The 26,470-nt window shown below is 39.2% G+C and overlaps 1 protein-coding gene across 4 annotated transcripts in view; it reads right to left on the bottom strand.

The window, feature by feature from the left end:
• Positions 1 to 26,470, bottom strand: part of LOC126236885 (rho guanine nucleotide exchange factor 7) — a 160,098-nt gene that overhangs the window by 15,119 nt on the left and 118,509 nt on the right. Inside the window, exon 13 of one of the 4 annotated variants that reach the window (XM_049946518.1) lies at positions 5,221 to 5,490. The exons of the other annotated variants lie outside the window; for them this stretch is intronic. Within the exon in view, the coding sequence (XP_049802475.1) occupies positions 5,333 to 5,490 (158 nt within the window). The 3' untranslated portion in view covers positions 5,221 to 5,332. Of the gene's footprint in view, positions 1 to 5,220; positions 5,491 to 26,470 lie in introns of those variants that run through there. 4 annotated transcript variants of the gene reach the window in all.

Consider the following 26,470-nt stretch of genomic DNA (forward strand, 5'->3'; position numbering starts at 1 on the left):
GTTTGAGTATCCTTACCTAAGTAACACATAGATGTAGGTGTTTCTATCTGGGTATGGTCAGTAAATAAAAATGAAGTATTTATAGTGTTTGATAATGTACAGAGTTCATATAAAAATTAGACACCTTTGAAAGTGAATACATGCAGATACTGTCTAAACAGAAATCCAGGAGGAATACAAGTGGATTGTGACTAATTTGAATGTTAGTGGCATTTTTTCACATGAACTCATGAAAAAATTGCCACTAGCCTTATCAATGAGTTGAATCAGTCAAGACAATCGTGAATTAAACTTACAGAGGCCTCAAATAAGCATATGCATTATTTACAAAAATAAATAAAAGAAAGCAAAAGGAATCCAAAATACGATTCCCTCTCTGGTGTGTGCAAGCACACATGTACGTGTGTGTGTGTGTGTGTGTGTGTGTGTGTGTGTGTGTGTTCTGGTATAAATTGGAATAGTAGTCTTTTCACACATCCGTGTTCAAATAACATTTTATAAAGGGAAAAGCCATACGTAAATCGGTTTTGGGAGCTTCGAGTCACAAAAGCTGCTATTAGCTCAAACCAATTTTCATTTAGGTATCCTGTGTTAAAATTTATTCAGGGGCTGCAAAATGGAATGAATGTTGCAATATAGGATGTGTAACACAACACTATACAGCTGGAAGGCATGTGTTTTTTGACATACTTGCAAAAAAAGAGCAGCCACAAAAGAATTGTAAGAGGTCTCTACAGTTGGTCAATGAATTAGATACCAGCACTAGCTAGCTTATCTTAGCCAAGAAATTGAGAAAGGAAATGATTATTATTCTTTTTCAAGGAATTATTCTGGCTTTTCTCATATCAATTTCCACAAATTATAAAAATTAAAACCAGGAAAAAATTGAGTTGCATTTCATAGTTGGCATTCCACATTATGTCATTCTGTTATTTACAGTGTGTATCTTTCTAGTACATCAGAAGGTTGAAGAAAAATGTCTTGAGACACAAGGGTGTTAAACATAGTATACAAGCATATATTACATTTTAATGTTGTGTTCAAGCAATGTATATGTTATAATTGATATTAACCCATTATTTAGATAAATTCTTGCCCTGTAATGTAAATCTTATCTCTGTAATATTGATGCTGTAACCTATTACAATTTGTGTTAATTCATTCTTAATAATGTAATATTGGGCCTGTAATTAGCAGGCCATAAAGGTTTTTGCTCTACAACTGTACAGCCATTTATTTGTAGGTACTCTCATTTATATCACCAGCCACCAATTAACTAAGTAACATTTAATTGTATGTGCTGACACACAGCGTAAGTTAACATTTTAAGTAGCTCTCATTATGACTCGGAGCTCTACACGTTTTCAATCCCTTTAGTTTTCAGATAGTGGTTCACCTACATATTAGCATCTTTGTGGATGCAGGTTACCTGATGGTGGTGTCATAATACAAAAATAAGTTTGTAAAAAATAAACAGTAAAAAATTTGCAGTTTGTTTGTTTTAACTCTTAAATAAAATATTTTATATGATGAAGTAATGGAACAATCCATTAATACATGTGAAAGTCATGATAAATTATTCTCATTCAGATTGACACCCTAGAAATCTGAGATTTTCAGTTACCATGTCTAACAACATCATTGTCGACAGGATGTTAGACACTTATCTTTCTTTCTTTTTTTGGTCCCGTTAAAATAATTACTACGAAACTCTCATAAAGGCTAATGAAAATTCCTTGGTGGAATATACAGGGTGGTGCAAAAGTTTCTGGACAGCAGGTTAAGAAAAAACAAAAGTAAAAGCAAGATGAAGTACAGTAGGAAGTATCATCAAATGGTATAATTACGCCTCGTCAAATTTCTATATGATGCAATGAGAAAAAAGACAAACACGGTAATCAAAATAGTGAATTGTTGAAATGTGATCTGCAAGACACATTTACAGCTGTAGTTTTCCAAACTGTCACAATGTTAAAGAAAGAATTTTCGCATTAAAAACATTTTATAAAAGTGGTGCTACTATAGTTGTTAATTAATGGAGAAGACACTTTAGATGAAAACCACCATCTAGACAGTGCATGATACACGAGAGAACATGGATTTGTTATGGATGCATCAAGATCTGGCCACCAACGATACTAACAACTGAGGAAAATGAATTGCGGGTTTGTTTAGCTGTGACCCAAAGTCTGCAAAAATCAGCCAGACAATTAGCAACTGAGCTGGAGTTATCATGAAGATCAGTGCAATGATTGTTACACAAACAGAAGTTTAAAGTTTACATTCACCATTTACGACATGGGTTATTTGAAGGTGATCCAAATTGATTTCTTCAGTTTTGTGAATTGATGCTAACCTGTACAATAAAATTATGTGCTCAAACAAGGCCAATTTTAAGTTAAGTGGATAGTTAACAGACATAACTGCACTTACTGATATATTGACAACTAAAAGACTTCATACACCACACATTTCATGATTTGGACAGTGATACCACACTATGCCATAGAGTATATAACAGTGTTCCAAAAAGACTTCAAACACGTACTAATGAAGATGGAAAACTGTTTGAATGCAACAAATAATTGTAGGTGCTGCGAGTATTTGTAATGAAACATAAATTCCATCTTTTGTTTAAATCAGTGCCCTGTGCCCAGTGACTTTCGCACCACCCAATATTTAATAGAAGAAGTAAAGGTAAAAACTCACTGTACAGTTAAGACATTCAGTGTTTAGTAGGCATATAAAAATGATGTCCTCCTCCAGAATACACATTCAGACACAGTACCTGCAGGGCTACTTTGTCCCAGCAAACTGCGTTGTACCTAAACTGCAGCTCCTCTGGCCAACACAATGAAACAATACATGTATGAATGCATGCTGGAAAGTAATGCCTCTGAATTTTTTGTTCTGTTCTGAATATCAGTTGAGGTATTATATGTCACACATATTACTTGGTCGATTTTCCTGATTCGCTGACACAAGCTTCAAAGCCTCTGCCGCTAGAGGGTTCTGAGTGGTAGTGTGTAGCATAACTACAGTAGTGCATGAGAAACAGTGTGCTGTAATCAAGTTCCTAACCACCCACACGTGGAGCACCCTCTCTCTCAGCTTAACAATGCGAGACCACACATGAGCACTGCAACACCTGCAACAATCCAACACCTTGGGCTCGCTGTCACTGAACATACTCCAAACTTAAGTCACATCCAATTTTCATCTGTTTTTAAAACTTACAGAACATCTTTGAGGACTTCACTTTGATAGTGAAGCAGGGCAAGCAGAGGTGACGTTGTGGCTCTGCTAACAAAGTCCAACATTCTACAATGACGGTATAAACAAACTGGTCTCTCTTTGAGAGAAATGTGTTTGTTGCCAGGGTAACTAGCTTGAGGAGTGAATATGTAGACAAGAAGAATAAATATGCAAAATGTTAATAACGTTTGTTTTATTTAGAAAGCTTCAAAAGTTTTCACATAAAAATTTAGGAGGCATTACTTTTCTGCACGGCCTTGTGTATTCCGTATTAGTTATCTCTTAGAAAGGACATCATCAGAAAGCTGAATAATGTTTTCAGTCTTGTCAGTGTGCCTCTTGAATATTCAACATCTCAACTATATTGGATTTTTATCTTTACTCCTCCCATTACTTATATTGTGTATTTTTTTCTTTTATCAAGTCATGAACAGATGCAGCAAAGCTCTAATGAGTATCTAATGGTGAAAACTTATGTGGTGTCCCTTTGCATTTTCTTGACCTATAAAGGATGCACATATGTCAAAAAAGTCCACATTCAGACATGATTTCTATTCTACACCATACATTTTTCTTTATATAAACAGTGAATCAAAAGTTTTAGTTCAAAGGCTTAGGTTTCGAGTATTTTTACATCAACTCTGAAGGAGAAGATGATGTATTACTGTAGCAGTTTCTCTGTATTAAAAAAATACTGTTATCTCATGTGACACACACACACACACACACACACACACACACACACACACACAAAATCGTGCACCACACCACAATACCACAACCAAAATAAGTGTGATAGAAACTAACCTGCACAACAATATACAACATGTTTAACATAAAATAAGTATAGCACTTTCCGTCATGCAGCAACTATTACCCACAGCAGCCTATCTGACAGGTAACTGCAATGGAAGACAATTAAAAAAAAATGAATAAAATCAGTCTGTATGTGTTTCTAGTTCCCTTACTGTAAAAAGAGACATTGACTGACACATTCATGACAGTAGGTCCCAAAACCATAGCATCAGAATCTGGTCGTATTTGATTTAAACTGGAGATATGCATTTCCTAAATATGTCAATCTGCTTCATAGGTATATCTTATATGCCTCAAATCAACATGTTCCTCCTCCACTTAAATTTAGTAAAACTGTGCTGAGCTCCATATCACTCGTAAGTAGTTGAATGATGCGGATCAGCAGCTGATTCTCCTTACAATAGCCCATTAACATTCTCAAGGTCAATATGTACCTGTCTGCCAAGAATATAACACAAGACACACAAATTCTGTGCTCACTTTTAATTTTGGTCTTATACTATTCTCCTTTGTTCTCTGCCTTCGCAAAGTTTCTTTGAGCGTTCAAAAATCTTATAAAATAGACTTAAGCAATGAGAAGCAGCTCTTTCAACCAGCTTATTGTACACAGGAAAAGTAATACACAAACATATAATCTCAACCAATACATAAAAAGCATGAAACACTTACAAATAATTTGTAAGCTTTATTTGGTATCTGCAATAAAATCTAAAAAATTCACTGTCACTATTACAATAACCATTTTAAAACAAATCCTAGGACACCATGCAAGACTTCGCATATAAATAAGCCAAAATATTTTTTCTCTATATTTTATTGTAAAAAAGATCACAAATGACTAAATGTTGATCTCTATTATCCCTGAGTGTGTTGACTAAACACAAAATGATGCTGACAATTGACTAACATGTGGGACAAATTAACTACAATGTGAAAGGGGAGTTAGTGTCATTCCCCACAAAAAAATTTGTTATATCAAATGGGAAAAGGTACTTTATTAAAATCACTGTTTCCTGTATAAATCAGTACACATCCAAATGTGCTGCACTGAAATGCTTCAAATAAATTCTTCAACAAACAACCTACACAATGTCATGCAGTTACAATCCTGTAGAAAAGCACAATATTGACACTGCAGGTAACATTTTTCTGTGCAACTAACCCATCTTTGGCACTGAAAGCAGAAAAGCAAAATTTGACATGCAAATAAGCAGAACACTTCCTTTCACATTTTGTTAGTAACAAACATATTGCAATTAATCTAATCAAAATGAGTTTTTCTGAGAGTACGAATGACAAAATTTCCACAACACCAGGTCGATGCTCGAGTTTTATTGCAATTTGTACAATGTGGCTGTAATACTGTGTGGGTGACTGGATCATGCAGTACGTTACCACGTGACAGATGACCCAGGTCCACTGCAGCAGGGAGCATGGAACAAAACAATTTGTACTTTCAGTACCAAATATGATGCAGGTCATGATTATTATTTATGCTGTAATCTGTATGACAGTAACTTTTACATGAGTACTCACATCACCAGACCAATAGTGCAACTGCCTCCAAATAGCCAAATATGCTTCCACTTTCAGTCTAGCTAAAATTATTTATTAATAAACAAGATTTCTTTCTATAATAATATTCATCACATGGTGGCTATTTTGACATGATATATATCACTAGAAAAACCAGGAAAACAAGATGTATCATAATCAGGGAGTCAAGAGACACTGCTAGTTTAACTTGTGGATTTTCTGGTTGCATTTATTTTTTATTGTGGGCAGGAGTAACTTGAGAATGAAATGATACCAACTGCCATGAAAGATTCAGGTTAATATTTAGGAAAAACAGTCTGTGCCACATTCGGAATGGTGTATGTGGTTGCTCAGGCTTCATACTGTCCAATTCTTTTACAAAGCTGATAATATTTTATTGAAAACTGAGCCATTCATTTGCATAAAATTTAAACCAATGTTTGTCCTACAGTACAATGCAGTAGCAGCCAGTGGATGAAAAGTTCATCCCTTGCTTTTATGGTTCTTATTAATGTCCTCCGTTTTGCAGGAAAATGTGTGCCACAGATACTCAATCACTGAACAAATCACAGTGTGCTTAATTCACAGAATTACAATTACAAAACAATAAATATAAACAAGAAATTAGTGACAGTATATACTTGTCAGTAACATGCAGCAAAAGGCTCTAAACTACTGCGAGGCACTCTAGGAAAAAAATGAAAAAAATTATGCAACAGGATAAACCCTTTCTTTTGGATTTGAAAATCTAAGGTTTGTCAATTATTTATTTCTGCAAGTAGCCTGGTGCCATTATAACCTGCAAACCAGTGTATTTCTTCAGGAGCAGTCTTCAAGTATATGTAATCCAAGAACAAACATTTTTTTCTGTCGTGTATTTAGTGCATGTATGGTGCAGTTCCTTCTCAATGAACTCTTGTTATTAACTCCAAGTCTAGTCCCATAAAAAAGTTTGTGTACAGGAGTGGTATCGCATTCAGTAATGCAGCCAGAAGGTATCCTAGCAATTAGTAGCCACAGGGAGCTAACACAGGGTAGATGTCGATGTGTAAAGTCTAACAAAATGGAAATTCCTGGATGGAGCAGTACATACAATAAGGGAAAGGTAACAACCCACTTATAGTGGATCAATGCAAGGAGTACAGAAACACGTAACAGAAAACAGCATCCACAATAGCTTTCGAGTACTAGCTCTTTTTCTAGCAAGCCGCCCCCCCTCCCCCTCCCCCCACACACACACAAATGCACATTCCCATGAGAAATAACTACAGCAGTTACCCAAATGTATGCATTACGGCAACCAACTGTTACACGCTATGAAATTACCATACAGAGCAACGAAAGACTGAAGCCTTTCAAGAGAAAAAGATGAACACTATAACAAAAACCTCAAAATTCATTGCACCACTATATAGTCTTACAGGTGTCTACTATGTCTTCCACCAAACCTTCTAGGAACCCATAGTCCATCATCAGGTTTTTCACCAGACTTTCTCACAACATCCCATATCAAGGTGGTATTCAGTTTTTGTCATTGTGATGAACTGCTTGTGAACATCTTATTCACATATCTTCTATTCCTTGTACCAAACAGATTCAGGCAGAAATAAATCATAACATTTTTTTTTTTTTTAATTTTCTCACCGTTATTCTGTAGGAAAGTTTTTGTTAAGTAGTTTTAAACATTCCAAGGGGAGTGGTGGCCATCACAGGCAAATAGTAGATCAACCCCAAATCAAATGCCACTAAGAAAGACAGACAGATTAAGATTGTACCTTTGATTACGCTTGACCCTTTACACTCTCTAGTAATCCATTTTATTTTCTTCTACTGAATTCCAGCTGACTATACATTATCATTTTAAATTTTTAATTACTCAGCCAAATCCCAGATGAGGAAGAATATTTTGCTAACTTACCCAGTAACATCTCATCTCAGAGTATAGTGATCTTAAGCTTACACAGTTTATATTCAGACTGTCATTCCAGACTCACCTCTAAAGCAAAATGCAACCCCCCTTTTTTTTTCCCTCCTATGCCGTATTTATCAAATCCATGGCATTACACTCTTGGTCAAAATGTGTTATGGCATATTAACACATTCAAAACTGACCTCAAACGCTGTTGACAGGGCAACTGAACTGCTGAACTTAGCACATTTTTTAAAAAAACATAGCATTGTAACATTAAATATGAATGGGGTGCCATATGAGGTGTTCACACCTGCTACATCTATTCATAAGAATATTTTTATTAAATATTTTTACCAAGTTGTGTTGCCCAACAAAGTATGTACCATATTTATGCATAATTTTCCTCATTTTGGTATGTTTTGAAACACTATGGCATACAAACAGCAACATCACAAACAGGACACCACCAGGATGATTTTTTTCTAAGCAGTTGGTACATAAGCCTGCTTTTGGGAAGGCCTAGAGAAGCAACAGTGTTTTTCCTTGCTGTATAGCATAAAAGAATTTACTAACTTTAAAGCAGTAGAGGGTACTTCTGCCCATATTCATTGTTTTTTGACAAAGGCAGAGTACATAAGTGCCTATATCAAAAGAGTGAAAGAATATTTCTTCTCACTGCCTGAATTGCTATCTCTTGCTCAATCTACATCGTTCACATCAGAGGGCATCAAATGTAACAGTAGCTGCAAATTTTTATGAACAATGTGAGACAGATTCTAGTGATAATCTGGCAGACTGACAGCACCGAAGTTCTTCTTAGGCTCCATTCATGTTGCGTTAATAGCTGTTGCATATTTAACTGGTACAGAATTGTGAATATATTTGGTAATCAAACATAACAACTACATCAAATGGAATGAAAGGAAGATGATCATTTATTGGCATCACAATAATGAACAACATAGATTTACTGAAACTTGAAAACTAGAATAGGAGTCCATAGTCTTAAATGTCCCGACCGGCTGACACCCCATTGCTCTGCTCAAACTGCTATGGATAGAAACTTGAAATTTGGACAGGACATTGACCTTATACTGTAGGCTTATTTAAGAAAGGATTTTTCAAAATTCTACCCTTAAGAGGGTGAAACAGGGGATGGGAGGTTTTTTTGAAAACTTGTCACTATTAACGCCTTTTTCAAGCTAGAACTACGAATGCTAGTATTTAGTTTCTTGGTTGCAAATAAAGAAATATGTGTTTCAGCATTTTTGGAAATTTAAGCCCTAGGAGAGAGAAAAAGTGGCTGAAAGGTTTTTTGAAAATAGACCATTATTAAACCACAACTAACATCTTTTTGAAGCTGCATCTATAAAAATTGGAATTTGATTTCTCAGTTGGAAATATATGATTCAGTGTTGTTGGAAATTCAGTCCCTGAGGTGCTAAAATAGGGGATTAAAATTTTTATGGTAATGTTTCGTTACAAAAGCATTTTTGAAACAAAATCTCTGAAAATTAGTATTTGGTTTCTTGGTTAGAAATTTAAAAAAATATATACATTTTTTGGAAATTCAACCTCTAGAGTGAGGAAGTGTAATAGGGAATGAAAGTTTTTATGAAAATATTTCATTATGAAAGAATTTTTAAAGCTAAACCTAAGAAATTTTGTATTTGGCTTGTTGGTTAGGAAGGGGTAAGTGTTTCAGGTAATAATCTAGGGGATGAAAGTTTTTATGGACGTATTTAATAAAGAAAGCATTTCTGAAAGTAAATCTCTGAAAATTTGTATTTGGCATCTTTGTTAGCAACAAAAAATGTGTGTTTTTCTATCTTTTTTGGAAATTCAACTCCTAAGGGGATGAACATTTTTATGAAAATATTTTGTTATATTTATATGTAAAAACAAAGATGATGTGACTTACCGAACGAAAGCGCTGGCAGGTCAATACACACACAAACAAACACAAACACACACACAAAATTCAAGCTTTCGCAACAAACTGTTGCCTCATCAGGAAAGAGGGGAAGGAGAGGGAAAGACGAAAGGATGTGGGTTTTAAGGGAGAGGGTAAGGAGTCATTCCAATACCGGGAGCGGAAAGACTTACCTTAGGGGGAAAAAAGGACAGGTATACACTCGCACATATCCATCCACACATATACAGACACAAGCAGACATATTTAAAGACAAAGAGTTTGGGCAGAGATGTCAGTCGAGGCGAAAGCTTGAATTTTGTGTGTGTGTTTGTGTTTGTTTGTGTGTCTATCGATCTGCCAGCGCTTTCGTTCGGTAAGTCACATCATCTTTGTTTTTACATATATTTTTCCCACGTGGAATGTTTCCCTCTATTATATTTTGTTATATTTAAACGCATTTGAAGCTAAATCTATGAAAATTAGTATTTGACTGACAAGAAATATGTGTTAGGGAGCAGTAGTTTGTATGGCTGTATCACCACAGGAAATCAACAAGCAGGATTGAAAAAGACCTCTGACTCCAGCTACCAGAATCACTTTTTGGTCAGAATTACCTATGGCCTTAATTGGCATAAAAAGTTTACAAGATGTTGCAATTTGTGGGCAAAATAAAAATTCGATAAAAAAAAATATCTGCAAACCGTACAGCCCCCAAGAGCGAAGCAGCAGGCACTAAGCTAGTTTGGTGTATACTTCAAAGAAAATAAATTGCCTCTATCAGTTAGGGAGGGTTTTATTAACAGTCACATAAATCTCTCTCTTTCTCTTAACTTCACAATGGTGTGCTACATTTCAAATTATGAGTATTTTTTCTATCAAGTACACAAAGGATATAGTTGTTGATTAGCATATTTCCCCTGCAATATGGCAGTGGATTAGGTAGGTTCTTAGAGCGGCAAAGTTCTCGTAACATGAAAGTGGTTCTATATACAAAACTTGAAACCTGTATTGCACTTTAGCTTTGCTCAACTACAATTAATTCATTCCAATTGCAAAGTGAACTTATATTTCTTATGTTAATGAATATGATTTACAAATTGGAAACAAACAGAAATATTGTTATTTTTGTTATTTACTGATAACAGGAAACGGTACCACCTGTTTTGTAACATTAAACTGTGAAGTTTTAAATTCTGCAATTATCAGGTTAACATTCATACTATGCAAGAGGAGAAGATGTCATAAGCAAATGAATGTTCAAGTTAAAACTGTAAAAGTAATTAAGAAATTGCTGGAGTATATAAAAGATAACTTAAAAACTAGATAACTGTATAACAACAATAGAATTATAACGATAGTATATAAATTTCATAAATCACATTGTAATCAAACTATGAAATGTATTAGTTTTTTGGTGCAAACATTGCCAAGGTTGATGTCTGCAAAATCATTTACATCTACATCTACATACACACCCCACAAACCACCATACAGGACATGGTGGAGGGTACCCTGTGCTACTGTTAGTCATTGCCCTTCCTGTTCCACTTGCAAATGGAGCGAGGGAAAAATCACTGTGTGTATGCTTCCATACAAGCCCTGATTTCTTTTACATTGTCTTTACAGTTCTTACGTGGGTGGCAGTAGGAGTCATCTGCACTCTGTTGCAAATGCTGGTTCTAACACTTCCTCAACAGCATTGCACAAAAATAATGTCTTCTTCCCTCCAGGCAGTCCCATTTGAGTTCACAGAGAATCTCCATAATTCTCATGTATTGGCAACGAATCTAGCAGCATGCCTCTGAACTACTTCAAAATCTTCCTTTAATCTGACCTGACAGGTTTTCAAACACTTGAGCTACACTCAAAAATGGGTTGCTCAAGTGTTCTGTATGTGGTGTCTTTTATAAATAGAACAACACTTTCTTAGAATTCAACCATTCACTTTCTTAGTAAAAGCAATGGTAGGGAAAAAAACTGGAGGCCACACACAGGAGCAACAAGATGTGAAGCATGGTCACTCATATTACGCAATGATTATATAAATGCTCAAGAAAGGTAACAAAAAATCATAGTGATAACTGCCTATAGCAATTTATTTTTATTTGAAACATTTACAACAAAGGACATGTCAGAACTCGAAAACTCTGAATTAAGGACTTAGGAAAAAACTACGATGAAACAAGAAGTTCAATCTCAAGTCAGTCATGATAAGTACTTTATTACTGTGTTTCCCACTCTGAAGTATATTTTTATATAAAGTGTATCAAATCTGTTGAAGTTTGGATAATGCATTAACTGTGTTATTAACACAGTCAAAGAATGTGGAGGTTGCATCTCTTATGCTGATACTTATCTTTATAACTTAAAGCCAGCTACCGTAGAGCCTACAAACCCGCAATTAGTTGCATGACTGGAAAAAAATTAAAGATTTTCATCATTGTGAACTTGAGCAGTTACTACAAGTTTACTGTTACCCGTCACGGTGACTGGTAACAGTAAACTTTTGTTTCATTTAATGTCAATAACAGTCATGGTAAAGCCTAACCTAAAATGTTCGCATTTAAAGTTAAGCAGTTACATTTCACTTAACAAGTAAAACAATTTTCTTAGATTAGCTGCACCCAATCTTTTTATAAAATATTTTGACAGTTACCTCCATTTTTATGATTACCATTCTTTTCATGCAAAACCTCACTCCCTCTAAAAAACTGTGGTCCTACAAAAAATATACCTCCTCTGATGGAGATATAAAAAAAATAAATAAATAAAATAAAAAAAAACAGCAAGCTTACCAGTACCTATACTTTCTGCAGTATCCAACTGATCACACTTTTTTCTCATTTTCTTCTTATTTCAGTTTAGAATAATGGAATACCTTCTACACCACAACTAAGTTAACAGATTTTCAAATCCCATGAGCTGTTAACTACTTTTTGTTTAAACTCTCTTTCCTGCCCTGATGTAATTACCAAGACCCATATTACTGGGAAACTTCCTTATTATTTCCTGTCTCTATTTTATTTTACAAAGAATTCTGTGAATATGTAGATTATTCAGCCCTTTATTTTCAAGGCAAACGTCAACTTTTTCTTGAAGTTATTTGATAGTGAAAAGGAGACAACAACATTATAAAATATAGGTCCAATGAGAAGAAACTACAGTAATGAAATGTGGCCCTTTCTGTCTGTGGATTGCGTAATGATGTCCGATGCAAGGGTGAAATATCCTAAGGCTTTTTACAGATGATGCTTTTTCCTTAATGAAATTTTATCAGAATAAAGCATTTTTTAAAATAAGTCTAATAATGTAATAACTGGAAATCCATCTCGAACATGAGAATATATATGACATATATGTCACATTCCATGATCCAGCAAACATAACAACTACATTTTGATTGGAGGTTACGTATGTAAGAGGTCAACAGTGGCAAAAAAGAATTCAACAAACATCATCAAGAGGTGCTAAGTAATAATCAGTAGAGTCATTACACTCCTTATCTTGGTTGGGAGACAGCATTACAGGTATGCATTAAAGTCCATTTGTTTGCAGTTTTAAGGCTGTTGCGATTCTTCCCATCGCCCCCACGTGTAGCAACAGATGATGGGCTGCGCACACTGGAAACCAGCCCCCCACCCCCGAACACCCTCGCTGATCACTTTGCCAGAGGGCGAACTTAGATGGCCACATTTCCCGTATGCCATGCACACCGAACTGTCATTCAAGCAGTCCCTTGTTCCGCTTCTGAAGAGGTAATACACCCGGCCATGCTCTCAGCAGCTGGCGTACATAATGCCGCATGGCTCGTGTCATCGTCTGCTGCATTTCACTGGGGTATGTGTGAACAGCAAGATTCTTACCCAACGTTCAGTGTCAGTGTTCTGTCAGGGTTTGTTCAACAAGAGGAATGCTACTGTATCTTCTGAGCCACCTTCCTGAGCTGTGCTCCTCGAGGTGCTTCTATTGACTACAGGTGTATAAAGCCCGATGCTGGATGCCTGCTGTGTAGTGCAGTGCACAACAGAAGTACCATGTGAGTTTACTACTATTCCGTCACTGGCTGTTTTGGCACTCCCTTCCCTGCCAAGTGTGCCATTGAAGCAAGTTTTCCTGCACTACCAGATGACAACGAACAAGGGCTGTAAGCCATTCATGGTCCGCCTTGTCCAGAGATTCCACCTCGAGCAAGGGCCCTCCTTGATTAAGAGGTATTAACTCAATGAATTTTACTGTAGTTGTTAGCTTTCAGGAATAATGTCTCAGAACCAGTCCATCCAGCTCTTCCAGCATGCCCCATTAGTTATTGTCATCTTCCTTAATTAGCACACCATTTAGGCATGTGTCCCCCTTAGGAGTATAGAAGGGAACATAACTCATTCCTTCACTGGTGACCCTCTCTAAATCAAAGCATTGAATCTCTTTACCGAAACATCTCGTTTTGCTTTTTATTATTTTGATTAGCACACCCCACGTGGTCACAAAATCTGTTGCCATTAGGTTGACTGGATGCATCCCACTCGCACCTCCACCCACCCCTTGCCTTCTCCACCCCTCCTGCACCCGTCCACACATGCCATCCCTCCGAACACATCACTGCTCCCTTGCTGCACCCCTCCACGCATACCTACACTTCATGATTACCACCGAACCTCTCGCACCCCTACCCGTACCTCTCTGCGTACGCTGTCCCCTCGCATGAAGCACCACACCCCAAAGTGTGGGTGCGCAGTTGACAGATGCGTGCCTACACAGGCCATAGTGTTACTGTGCAGCTTACTGAACACTCCTCCCCACAATAGAACATGGCAAAGATTTTATTGTGCTGTCCACACTATGCATATCCCAAATACCTTCTTCTCCATAATATTGCTTACCAGAACCACTCCACAAACCACAACACACTACCCGCACTCTTAACCAAAATGTTGCTGCCTCATGTTCCCACCCCGACAGTGGTCATGCTCCACCGGCTCTCAAGCCAGCAGCCCCATTACCCATCCTGCCCCAGCATCTATGAGCACTTTGGAGGTGTTGGAACTCCGCATGCACCTGTCAGCACTACATACCCACTTGACTCAGCTGACCTCTGACCAACAGGGCAGTGTGCCCAGCACAAGCCAACTCTCCAAACCCTCTCCCAAGTTATGCAGCCTCTCACTTGCCCCCTTCAAACCATGAGTCACACACCTGTGGTTTGCTTTCATCGAGGCAGTTATCGCAAGTTGCTCCGTCACAAGTGATGCAATGAAATTTGGGATGGTGGTGTTCACCTCGACCCGCCCATAGTTGCTCAAGTACGGGATGTTATATCAGTGACCACACAGATCCGTCCCTGTTGCTGGATCACATCTGAGCGTTGTTGAACTGCACATTCTCCCCGAAGGGCTGCTGCTAAACTGCTGGCTGATTCGCCTTCCCAACCCCATACAGGCTGCCCTGGCCTCACATGCCCATTTATCATTAGACGATGCAATGGTCTTCGCCAATAAACTATTCAAAACCCTGAACTCACTACTCCCCCCCCCCCCCCCTCCCGTGGGTGCAGCATGTAACACTGGCTATCGTCCTGCGGCTCCGGCCAGCTATTCACTCACCCCACCAACGCCTCCACATGCGCAACATCACGCATCACTTGCCACTAACAACCCTCTGCTCAGCATGCAGGCCCCTGAACTCTACCAGATACTAATGTGCTTGAGCTACAAAATGGCAGCACCTACCACCACTTACATCTCATACATCTGCCACCAGGTGATGACTGCCCTCAGACACGTGATGCCAACCCAGGAAAAAACAGTCATCCCCACACGTGTGGTTGTAAACCCCCCCCCCCCCCCCCCATGACAACCACCGTGAACTAGGCACAGCTTCCTGGTACCACCAGAAGTTTGGGGAGAACGCAACCAACTGCAGACTTCCATGCTCCTGGTCCCCAAACCGTGGCAGCCATCGGAAGTAGGCGCACCCAGCCACTGTACCAATTTACAGCACCTATTCATACAGGATCTGAATGACACTAGTCCCCCTGTCCACTACCTCAGTGACATCAGCTCCAACTTCTAATCCCCCCCACCCGTTCCCTCCTCCTCACTGCCACTAACAACTGAGCCATCCCTACTTAATGGGGTGCACACTTGCTCACTCGATCTAGGCTTCCAGCATGAACTCCCGTGCACCTTCAAGGTCGTGGACAGTACTGACCCCATTCTGGGTGCTGACTTCCTCAGTCATTACAGGCAACTGGCCAACTTAGCGAAGCACCATTTAGTTGACGGCACCTCCGGCAGGAGCATCTGCTGCAGCTCCTGCCCTGCCATGTGCTTCACTGTGAAACAGCTGGCAGTTTCCGGCCCAGCCCCTTGCAACTCTCCTCCTCATCCAGTCACCCAGCACCCTTTGGAATCGTTCAGCATGACACTGTGCATTATATCGCCACTAACCCTGGCCCCCGGATTTTCTGCTGTGTCCGCCACCTCCTCCCTCACACGCACAAAATCGCACAAAAGGGGTTCAAAGAGCTGCTTGCCACTGGCATACTTCACCCTTCCAAAAGCCTCTGGGCTTCAGCTCTTCACTTCACCCTCAAAAGAACGGTTGCTGGCGCCCTCAAGGTGATTACCGTAAACTCAGCAACTGCACCATTCCTGACCGCTATCCGGTCCCACTCTCCCCCACCTATGATATTGCCATATCTCAGGAGCTGCTGTCTTCAGTAAGATAGATTGCACCAAGGCTTACACACAAATCCCAGTCGCCCCAGAGGACATTGAGAAAGCAGCTATAATCACGCCTTTCAGCCTGTCTGAGGGTACATAAATGACATTCGGCCTCTGCAATGCCGCACAAACATGGCAGCGAATTTTGGACAACAACCTCCACAGCATACCATGTTGTTTCACCTACCTACATGATACACTCATCTACTCCAGAGACCCTATTGAATATCACCAACACATACGGGAAAGTTTTTAGTACCTACAGAAAGCTGAAGTGATCATCAACATGCCACAATGCATTTTCAGTGCGAGCGAGGTTGAATTCCTTGGACATCCAGTATCTGCTGCTGGATCCCACCCCCTCCCGAACGCAATACAGGCAGTAGCAGGCTTTCCACACCCTATTAACTTCAAAAGCCTCCAGCATTTCATTGGCACCCTGTGGTGATAAAAACAAAGGCAACAAGATGGTCCCATGGACCCATGCCATGACTGAGAGCTCCAAAAAAGCAAACTGGGACCTCACCAATGTGGTCCTTTTGGCCCACTCCCACCCTAATGCCCCTCTTTTAATAGTGGCGGATGCCAGCCACGTGACTATTGGAGCCATCCTTCAAAAATACATGGACAATGTCTGGCAACCACTTGCCTTCTTTTCATCCAAGCTCTCTGACTCACAACACTGCTGGGGAGCATGTGTCTGTGAGCTGCTCGCAGTCCAGAAAGCCATCTGCTATTTCTGATTTTCAGTCAAGGGACACGTATTTACAATCTTCACAAACCACCACCCCCTTGCCTCTGGTTTTTGCAGGAAAGACATATACCAGATCTCACCTCGACAGGTTAGGCTACAGGAGTATATCGCACAATTCACTACCAACATCCAGCACATTGCTGGCATCGATAATATTGTTGCAGTTTGCCTTAGACACTCCTGCACCATCACACACCCCTTAGACTACAATGCCCTGTCCACTGCTCAAGAAGGGGACCTGGATCTAGCTCACACCCTTCAAAATGTAGACTCTGGCCTTAATTTTCAGCTAAGATCCATACCCGGCTCCGACCATAATATTTGGTGCGACATCCTCGTGGAACCTTCACAACCACAGTTCCAATGATCACCCTCCCCCCCCCTCCCCCTCCCCCTGCACCCCCTCCATCACACCTTCCGAAAACTCACATTTTTCTGCATCCGTGGCCTCGCACATCCAAGCATCCATGCTTCTGCCACTCTTTGAAACAATACTTCATCTGGCTGGGTATCAAACTTGAGGTGCTTCTATGTCTACAGGTGTACAAAGCCCAATGCCAGATGCCTGGTTTGTCCTCCCAGTATCAGCAATTGGAATAATGTGTGCAGTGTAGTGTAAACAGTGCACTGAAGTGCAGTGCGCACCACGAGTACCAGGCGAGTTTATTACTATTACATCCCCAGCCATTTTGGCACCCCCTTTGCTGCTAAGTGTACCACTGAAATGGGTTTTCCCGCTCCGCCAAACAACACCAAACAAAGGCCATAAGCCATTCATGGTCCACCCCAGAGATTGTACCCCAAGCAAGGGACCACCTTGATTAAGCAGTATTAATTCACTGAATTTTACCAAAGTCATTAGCTTTTAGGAATAATATCTCAGACCCAGCTCGCACGGATCTTTCAGCATGCCCTGTTAAATGTCTTCTTCCTTAATTAGTGCACCACTTAGGAATGTATGCCCCTTACGAGTGTCCCTTACGAATATCGAAGGGAACATAAATCGTTCCATCGAGGCTATTACGTTCTGTTTAAAACTGTGAGGGTGCTTTTAACAAAATAATCTGTGACACAATCCCAAAAATTCACAGCCATTTCTTATACAACTGGAAGCAAAACTCATTCACAAAAGAAGACTTCTTCAGCAAAATGGCAGTGAGACTTCATGGCAGATTGAAATTATATGCCAGACTGGAACTCTAACTCTGACATGTAGCTTTTCACAATTAATGCTTGTAAAAACTGAGCTATCCACAAAGACTTCACAATTTGCCTCGAAGGATCAAATTTGCAGTACTACTCGTATTACACAAGTAGCACCGTATTTGTTCTATTTGGTATGGATCCCATACACTTGAGCAATATTCTAGAATCAGTTGCACGAATGATTTCTAAGCAATCTCCTTTGTAGACTGATTGCACTTCCCCAGTATTCTAACAACAAATTGAAGTCTACCATCTGCTTTACCCATGACAGGCTATCCAGTCATTCCATTTCATATCCCTACAAAGTGTTACACTCAGGTATTCGAATGGGTTGACAAATAACAACAGTGGCTCATTGACATTACGGTTATAGGATAACACATTTTTTCATTTTTTGAAATTGTGCATCTCACAAAATGCTAAAATGTAGTATCCTATGACTATAATACCAATGAGCCACTGCTGAAATCGGCCAAGTCAAACAAATACCTGAGTGTAAAACTTTGTAGGGATATGAAATGGAATAATTGCATAGGCTCAATTGATTGGTAGAATACTGGAGAAGTGCAATCAGTCTACAAAAGAGTATGCATACAAATCACTTGTGTGATTGGTTCTAGAATACTGCTCAAGTGTGAGGGACCTGAACCAAATAGGACTAACAGAGGATTTGAACATATACACAGAATGGCAGCATGAATGGTCACATGTTTGTTTGATTTGTGGGAGAGTGTCACAGAGATACTGAAGGAACTGAACTGGAAGACTCTCGAAGACAGACAAACTCTTCCGAGAAAGTCTGTTTACAAAATTACAAGAACCAGCTTTAAATGATGACACTAGGAATATACTACAATCCCCTAAGTAACTCACATATGGATTATGAGGATGAGATTAGAATAATTACTGCATGCACAGAGGCATTCCATTAATCATTCTTTCCATGCTCCAGATGTGAATGGAATGGGAAGAAACCCTAATAACTGGTACAATGGGACGTACCCTCTGCCATGCACTTCACAGTGGTTTGCAGAGCATAGATGCTGATGTACGTGTAGAAGGTGTAAGGTAAATGCCCAAATTTTGTTTAGCATATAGTTTTCATTCAGCAGGAAGTTTCAATACAGTAGGCACACTGCCGTGCAGTAAAAGATATTTTTATTTTATTTTGTTTATTTAAGAAGTTTCATGGGACTATGTGAGTCAAAGTTACATGGTTATGGATTGAGGAAGGATATAGTTTACAGAATGTTAATCAGAAAATTTACAAACAAATAATTAAGTAAAACACAGGAACACGAGGCTACAGAAATAAATAACACATTATAAAGAAAATGTTTTCAACAAGGAGTGAGCTGCAAGGAAATTTTTCAAATTTGGATTTGAATACTTCGAGTTTATCACTCAATTTTTTTCAGTTCTTCTGGAAGCCTACTGGAAAATGAGACCTGCTGAATAGCGCACCCTTTTCTATACAACTGTATATTGTTGTTCAATTTAGTGTTCACTGAATAGATGATGCAGTTTCTTCTGAAAGAATTACTGGTGTCGACAATATATCTCATGATAGTAAAGGGATGGCTGAGTTAGAATTCTGAGACACCTGAACAATGGCCTACACAAAATTCATGAGCTGATACCACAGATCAGACTGACCCCTTTTTTATTGGCTAAGAGTATTCTCGATGAACGCACATAATTGCTCCAAAATATAACACCACAAAAAGTAAAAAGAGTCAAAGTAAGCAAAGGAGAGACGCCTTTATGTTTCAGAGTCACAAGACATTGGCAATCATTCTTATAATGGAGATATCAGCATTCAGTTTCTGCACAAGGTCTTGAATGTGATACTCCCAAAAATTTCTTCCATCTACATCCAGTCCAAAGAATTTAAACTGGTAGGCTTCAGATGACTGGCCACCTTCCGATAGTCAATTTTTGCATTTACAAGAGATTCATGTCAGAAACTGCACACATAGCACTTTGTTACCGTTAAGTGTTAATCCGTTCTCTGAAAGCATTGTGCTGATGTTACTGACTACCCTATTCGCTATATCACATATACTGTGTGCTACGTCTTTCGCAATAAACATTTGCGTAATCTGCAAGGAGAAAATTTTTGTGTCATCTGTCATTTTTAGTGGCAAGTCACTGATTTGTATCAGGAAAGGCAAGGGACCAAGAACAGAACCCTGTGGCACCTACCCCTCCCTCCTGCCTGCCCCCCACCATCAGTTTACATGACCCCAGACAGATTCAAACCTCTTCTCTGTCTGTGGGCACTGGAGGATAATCTGCTTCTTACTTTCCAGAAATGAAGTAAACCATTGTTAAGCTTTTTCCCTAATCCTACAATGTTCTAACTTGTGCAAAAGTATTGTATGGTCCACATAATCAAAAATAATTTGTTAAATCACAGAAAACACCTACTGTCATCAACCAGAAAGACTCACTGCACAAGTGGCTAAATACAGAACTAAATATGGTCCATTGGTCTTCATAATTCTACTTGAAAATTCATCATACTCATGGGTGTCTATACTTTTTAACGAAGTAATAATTTATTCAATTTCGTCTCTCCTTACTTTCTGTAGTTGCATGTGATGTTGAATTTGAACACCAGCTCTCAAGAGTTCTACACAGTTACCAGTACCAATAAAATTTAGATTTAAGTGATTATTTAGATTAACTGACTATTAAATATTTTACACAACTCTGGTGGATCGCTAATGTTCTTATTCTCACATAGAATTAAGGTGTAATATGTTGAGTGCCTATATTCTGCTCTGATACCTCTTTCACATTTGACTATATTGTTTTAATTTTTTTCTGAGAGTTTCTGTTCTCTTGGTGTAATATAATGTTTTAGCTTGTCTGGTGACCCTCCTTAGAACTTTGCAGTATTGCCGGTAGTAATATTCTGTTACTGAAATAATCTTGATCATTAACGTTTAACAGTCCATTAGTAACTTTTCTAGCATTTTTCCCATCAACTAGAGAACAATCTATGAAGATACTGTCACAATCTATGAAGATACTGTCACAATCTATGAAGATACTGTCTATGTTCACACTGTTGTTTCCCTGAACTCTAGCTGGAAAGTATACTGTCAGTACCAGGTTGTTAGATTCAAGTATACCCATTAATATTCTTTTCTTTGGAGAATCAGTCAAAGTTTATATTGAAAGCCCCAAGCTTCCGTCTTAAGAACCAAGGCTAGTACAGTGTTAAGTCTGGGGAGGAAAACTCTACAATCTGAACTAGGGGATTGGTAGAGATCTATGGTGAAAAATTTTCTCCTAAAAATTCAAACTCCTCTGCACAACCTTCAAATATTTGGTCTTTACAATGTTTTGCTATGTTCACCCTCTAGAATGAGGCAATACATTTGTGATAAATTGACACTTCTCTCTTCTGTAATGAAATTATTGCATAGAAATCAGATAAGATGTACCCCTTCAGAGGAAGCCTTAGTACTTTTTTGGTACATAAATGGTGTTCTGAGATACAAATGTCATTGTCAAGATCTACTGCCAATTCAAACATGAGGAAGGTAGTTACAAACTAACTTTATGATTTAATTATTTATTTGAATCCATTTTACAGAATAAACAATAAGAGTTTTACATAATTTCTATATTTTACAATACATTTTGGATAGCAGATGGAAAAGAGTTTTGATTCCTCTATCACAAGGAGGAGAGTAATTTGTGTAGGTTAGTTCATACATTAACTTACCTACACGACTATGACCAAGTGGGCCAAATATGTTGAAATCACTGAGTGGAAGACTGAATTTATGCAGGGCATATCTCAATGTTGTCCAGAGGATCTGAGCAAATTTTAGTTATGTCTGGGATGTACTAAACAAAAGATAGTGGGCACACAGCAGTATAATGTCTCAATGAAGAACTCCTGCCATATATCACTGACATAATTTTGAAAAGATTGTAGTGAAAGATATCATTAACAAGCTTGCAGTTATACATGGATCAAATGACAAGGTTACTTTGTATTAAACAACAGTCGTTACTAGCATCTTCATGATGAAAAGCTTTATTTCCCCCTCTTCTCTTGAGTGGAAACTTTTGTTTTCCACTTCTCACTGTTAGTCTTGGACTGAAATGTAGAGCAGCACATTCAAACATTGCCCAGTACCACTATATGTTAAAGAAATGCCTTTACTTTTGTTGTAGTGGGTGGTACCAGTCTTTGAACAAATTGTGCAACTTTTTTGTTCTAGAAACAGATGGTACAGCACTTCTTTAGTATTGTCGCTGGTTTCGATAGTGGACTGGGACATCCCTTAACCGCGTTATATTTACTCATTAATTTCAGAACATTTAAACTGACAAATATTTACTATCAAAAACAGTCTTGATCACAAATTGTTTATTCCGGTGACCAGGTTCGACTACAACTGTGGTCATCTTCAGACCAATGAGGTAGAACCTCCTACTGGTGGTAAATCACTGTGAGTAATGATTTACCGCCAGGAGGAGGTTCTAACTTATTGGTCTGAAGATGACCACAGTTTTAGTCGAACCTGGTCACCGGAATAAACAATTTGTGATCAAGACTGTTTTTGATAGTAAATATTTGTAATAATATTGATCACTGTATACTCCCACAATACATTCAAAAGTAATTTAAACTGACATTTGTCTTCACCGGGACCTACACATGATTTAACTGAAGCACCAAAGAAACTGGTATAGGAAGGCGTGTTCAAATACAGAGATATGTAAACAGGCAGAATACGGCACTGTGGTCAGCAACACATATATAAGACAACAAGTGTGTGGAAAAGTTGTTCGATCAGTTACTGTGGTTACAATGGCGGGTTATTAAGATTTAACTGAGTTTGAACATGGTATTATAGTCAGCGCACGAAGGATGGGACACAGCATCTCCGAGGTAGCGATGAAGTGAGGATTTTCCTGTGCGGCCACTTCACAAGTGTATGATAAAACCTCAAATCTCTGACATCGCTGCGACTGGAAAAAGATCCTGCAAGAACGGGACCAACAACACCTGAAGAGAATCGTTCAACATGACAGAAGTGCAACACTTCTGCAAATTGCTGCAGATTTCAGTGCTGGGCCATCAATGAGCGTCAGCATGCAAACCATTCAACGAAACACCATCAATATGGGCTTTCGGAGTCAAATGCCCACTCGTGTATCCTTGATGACTGCACGACACAAAGCTTTATGCCTCGCCTGGGCCCGTCCACACCGACATTGGACTGTTGATGACTGGAAACATGTTGCCTGGTCGGATGTCTCGTTTCAAATTGTATTGAGCAGATGGATGTGTATGGGTATGGAGACAACCTCATGAATCCATGGACCGTGCATGTCAGCAGGGGACTCTTCAAGTTGGTGGACATTCTGTAGCGGTGTGGGCATCTGCAGTTGGAGTGATATGGGACCCCTGATACATCTAGATACAACTCTGATAGGTGACACTTATGTAGTCATCATGTCTGATCACCTGCATGCAGTGAAGTCCACTGTGTATTCTGACGAACTTGGCAATTCCAGTAGGACAATGTAATATCCCACACATCCAGAATTGCTAGAGTGTGGCTCCAGGAACACCAAATTCCCCAGACATGAACATTATTGAGCTAATCTGGGTTAGGTTAGGTTAGGTTAGTGTTGTTTAACGTCCCGTCGAGAACGAGGTCATTAGAGACAGAGCGCAAGCTCGGGTTAGGAAAGGATGGGGAAGGAAATCGGCCGTGCCCTTTCAAAGGAACCATCATGGCATTCGCCTGAAACGATTTAGGGAAATCACGGAAAACCTAAATCAGGATGGCTGGAGACGGGATTGAACCGTCGTCCTCCTGAATGCGAGTCCAGTGTGCTAACCACTGCGCCACCTCGCTCGGTAAGAGCTTATCTGGGATACCTTACAACTTGCTGTTCAGAAGAGATCTCCACCCACTCTTACTCTTACAGATTTATGGACAGCCCTGCAGGATTCATGGTGTTAATTCTCTCCAGCATTACTTCAGACATTAGTTGAGTCTACACCACATCGTGTTGCACCACTTCTGCATGCTCAAGGAGGACCTACACGATATTAGGCACATGGACCAGTTTCTTTGGCTCTTCAGTGTAAATCCCTTCTTGGATTCTTTTTGCAAATGGATGGCTCTAGTTCAGACTTGATTCAATGTCTTATTACATGTACTGTACAATTTATACTACTGATTTCCAACTTTTTGTGTGTTCATGTTAATAAAACTAGCTGACAACTGCCTAACGCCACATCTTCTTGACAGTACAAAAACACAGTATTTTTCTGAAGCGTTTTTGATATACATAGATATGTGTATAAGCACTAGTATAATACAGTTTAAAACATGATACACTGATATCTATGCATTACTTTCATTTATACAAATGAAAAATCAACACCACAAAACATTATCTTGAAACTGCTAACTTATACACATCACATTCTTTACATCCCTGCCACATTAATTAGGAAATTATGTTATCAATATTTACATTACTTAACATACATCTTACACAGAATTTACAAAATGTGTATGCATTGAACAATGACTATTAGGTGTACTTGTATACAATAAGAATACATGTATACAATAAAAATTTATTGCTTTCCATTCTTGGCATAAGTTACTAAATAAATAAGAGGAAAAGGGATTGCTTAAATCTAAACAGACTCTGTAGCATCGCTCTTACTAAATAACGCAAGGAACACAACTATTTGAATAGTCATATCAAATTTTTTGTCTTTGACATGCATTAATTGGAGAGCTCACTAATAATCGGAGATTTTTACCTGGTATCGTAAATAGCTTATTTCGCTATCACCAAACAAATGCTTGCAAATAATGAAGTACTTTATCATACTTTTTATAATTCCCTTTGTATTAATAATCACCCAGCAATTATGTAAATAATGAAACTGTCATTTTCTTACTTGTACGATAAATGTTGAAACACCAACATCTGTACCAACTTCACATTACTTTCTCTCATAGGAAATTATATGCTTTGTTGCGAACTTTATCTCTCTAAAACACCTACTTCACATGGTCCTTCCCTACCTAGTGATCTTCCTTCCTGGATGTTGATCTCTACCTCTTGGATGGCTTCATAAATACACTCATTCGTATCAAGCACACACATACCAACAGTACCTCCACTTTGACAATTGTCACCTGTTCCACGACAAAAAGTCTCGTTCACACAGCCTTGCCACCCACAGATGCTGCATCTGCAGTCCAAAGCACGAGCTGTCAAAATATACCGATAACCTCTACAGAGAATATCCTATCCAGCATATCCATAAGCAGATCTCCTGTGCCATCTCCTCTTCTGACACCAGTAACCCTACTAACCAGCTACTAACAAGGGCTCCTCTAATCAGCCAGTATCACCCTGGCCTTGAAAAGCTCAACCACATACTTCACCAGAGTTTTGACTACCTCTCACTGTGCCTTGAGACAACAAAACACTACCCACATTAGCCAAAGTAGTGCCAGAACCCACCCACCCTATAGAATATCCAGAATATTCTTGTCCCTATTCCAGTCCTGCACCCCATGCATCATTCACTTGTGACTGATGCAGGTGCAAGACCTGCTCCATACAATTATCCAACATCTCCTAGTGCAGTCCAGTCACAGGCATCTCCTACCCAATCAAAGGCAGGGCTATGTGTGAAAGCAGCCATGTTATATATCAGTGATGGTGCAATAACTGTACAGCATCTATGTGGGCATGACAAGTATGAAACTGTCCACTTGTATGAATGACAACCAGCAAATTGTTGCAAAATTCAAACTTGACCAGCCAGTTAAGTTGCCAAATATGCTGTACACCATAATACAAATGACTTCAAAAGCTGCTTCACTACACGGTCCATCTGAAGACTTCCTTCTAGCACAAGTTTCTCTGAGCTACACATAAGAGAATTCTCTCTCCAGCATAACCTATGCTCTTGCACTCCCCTGGCATAAACTTCCGGCAGTTTGTTTCCCACTGTCTCACATTACCTTTCCCCTTCTCTCTGCTGCCCACACTATCCCTTCCTAATCCAGATTGTATACAGCCTCCTCCCCCCCCCCCCCCACTCTTCCCCTCCCTGATGTGCCCCCCCCTCTCTCACCCCCCCCCCCACTGCACCTCTTCCCCACTCCTTTCCATCCCTCTCCCTTACTCTCCCCTTCCTATCTCTCTGTTCATCACTACCTTCCTCTCTTTTTCACCCTCCCCCCTCCCATCCCTCTTATGTCCTGCCCTCTGAACTCCTTCACATTGTTGCACAGCCACTGAGTCATGTAAGAAAATACTTACTTCACACTACCCTTTCC

The sequence above is a fragment of the Schistocerca nitens genome, chromosome 2 (assembly GCF_023898315.1).
Source record: "Schistocerca nitens isolate TAMUIC-IGC-003100 chromosome 2, iqSchNite1.1, whole genome shotgun sequence".
Taxonomy (NCBI): domain Eukaryota; kingdom Metazoa; phylum Arthropoda; class Insecta; order Orthoptera; family Acrididae; genus Schistocerca; species Schistocerca nitens.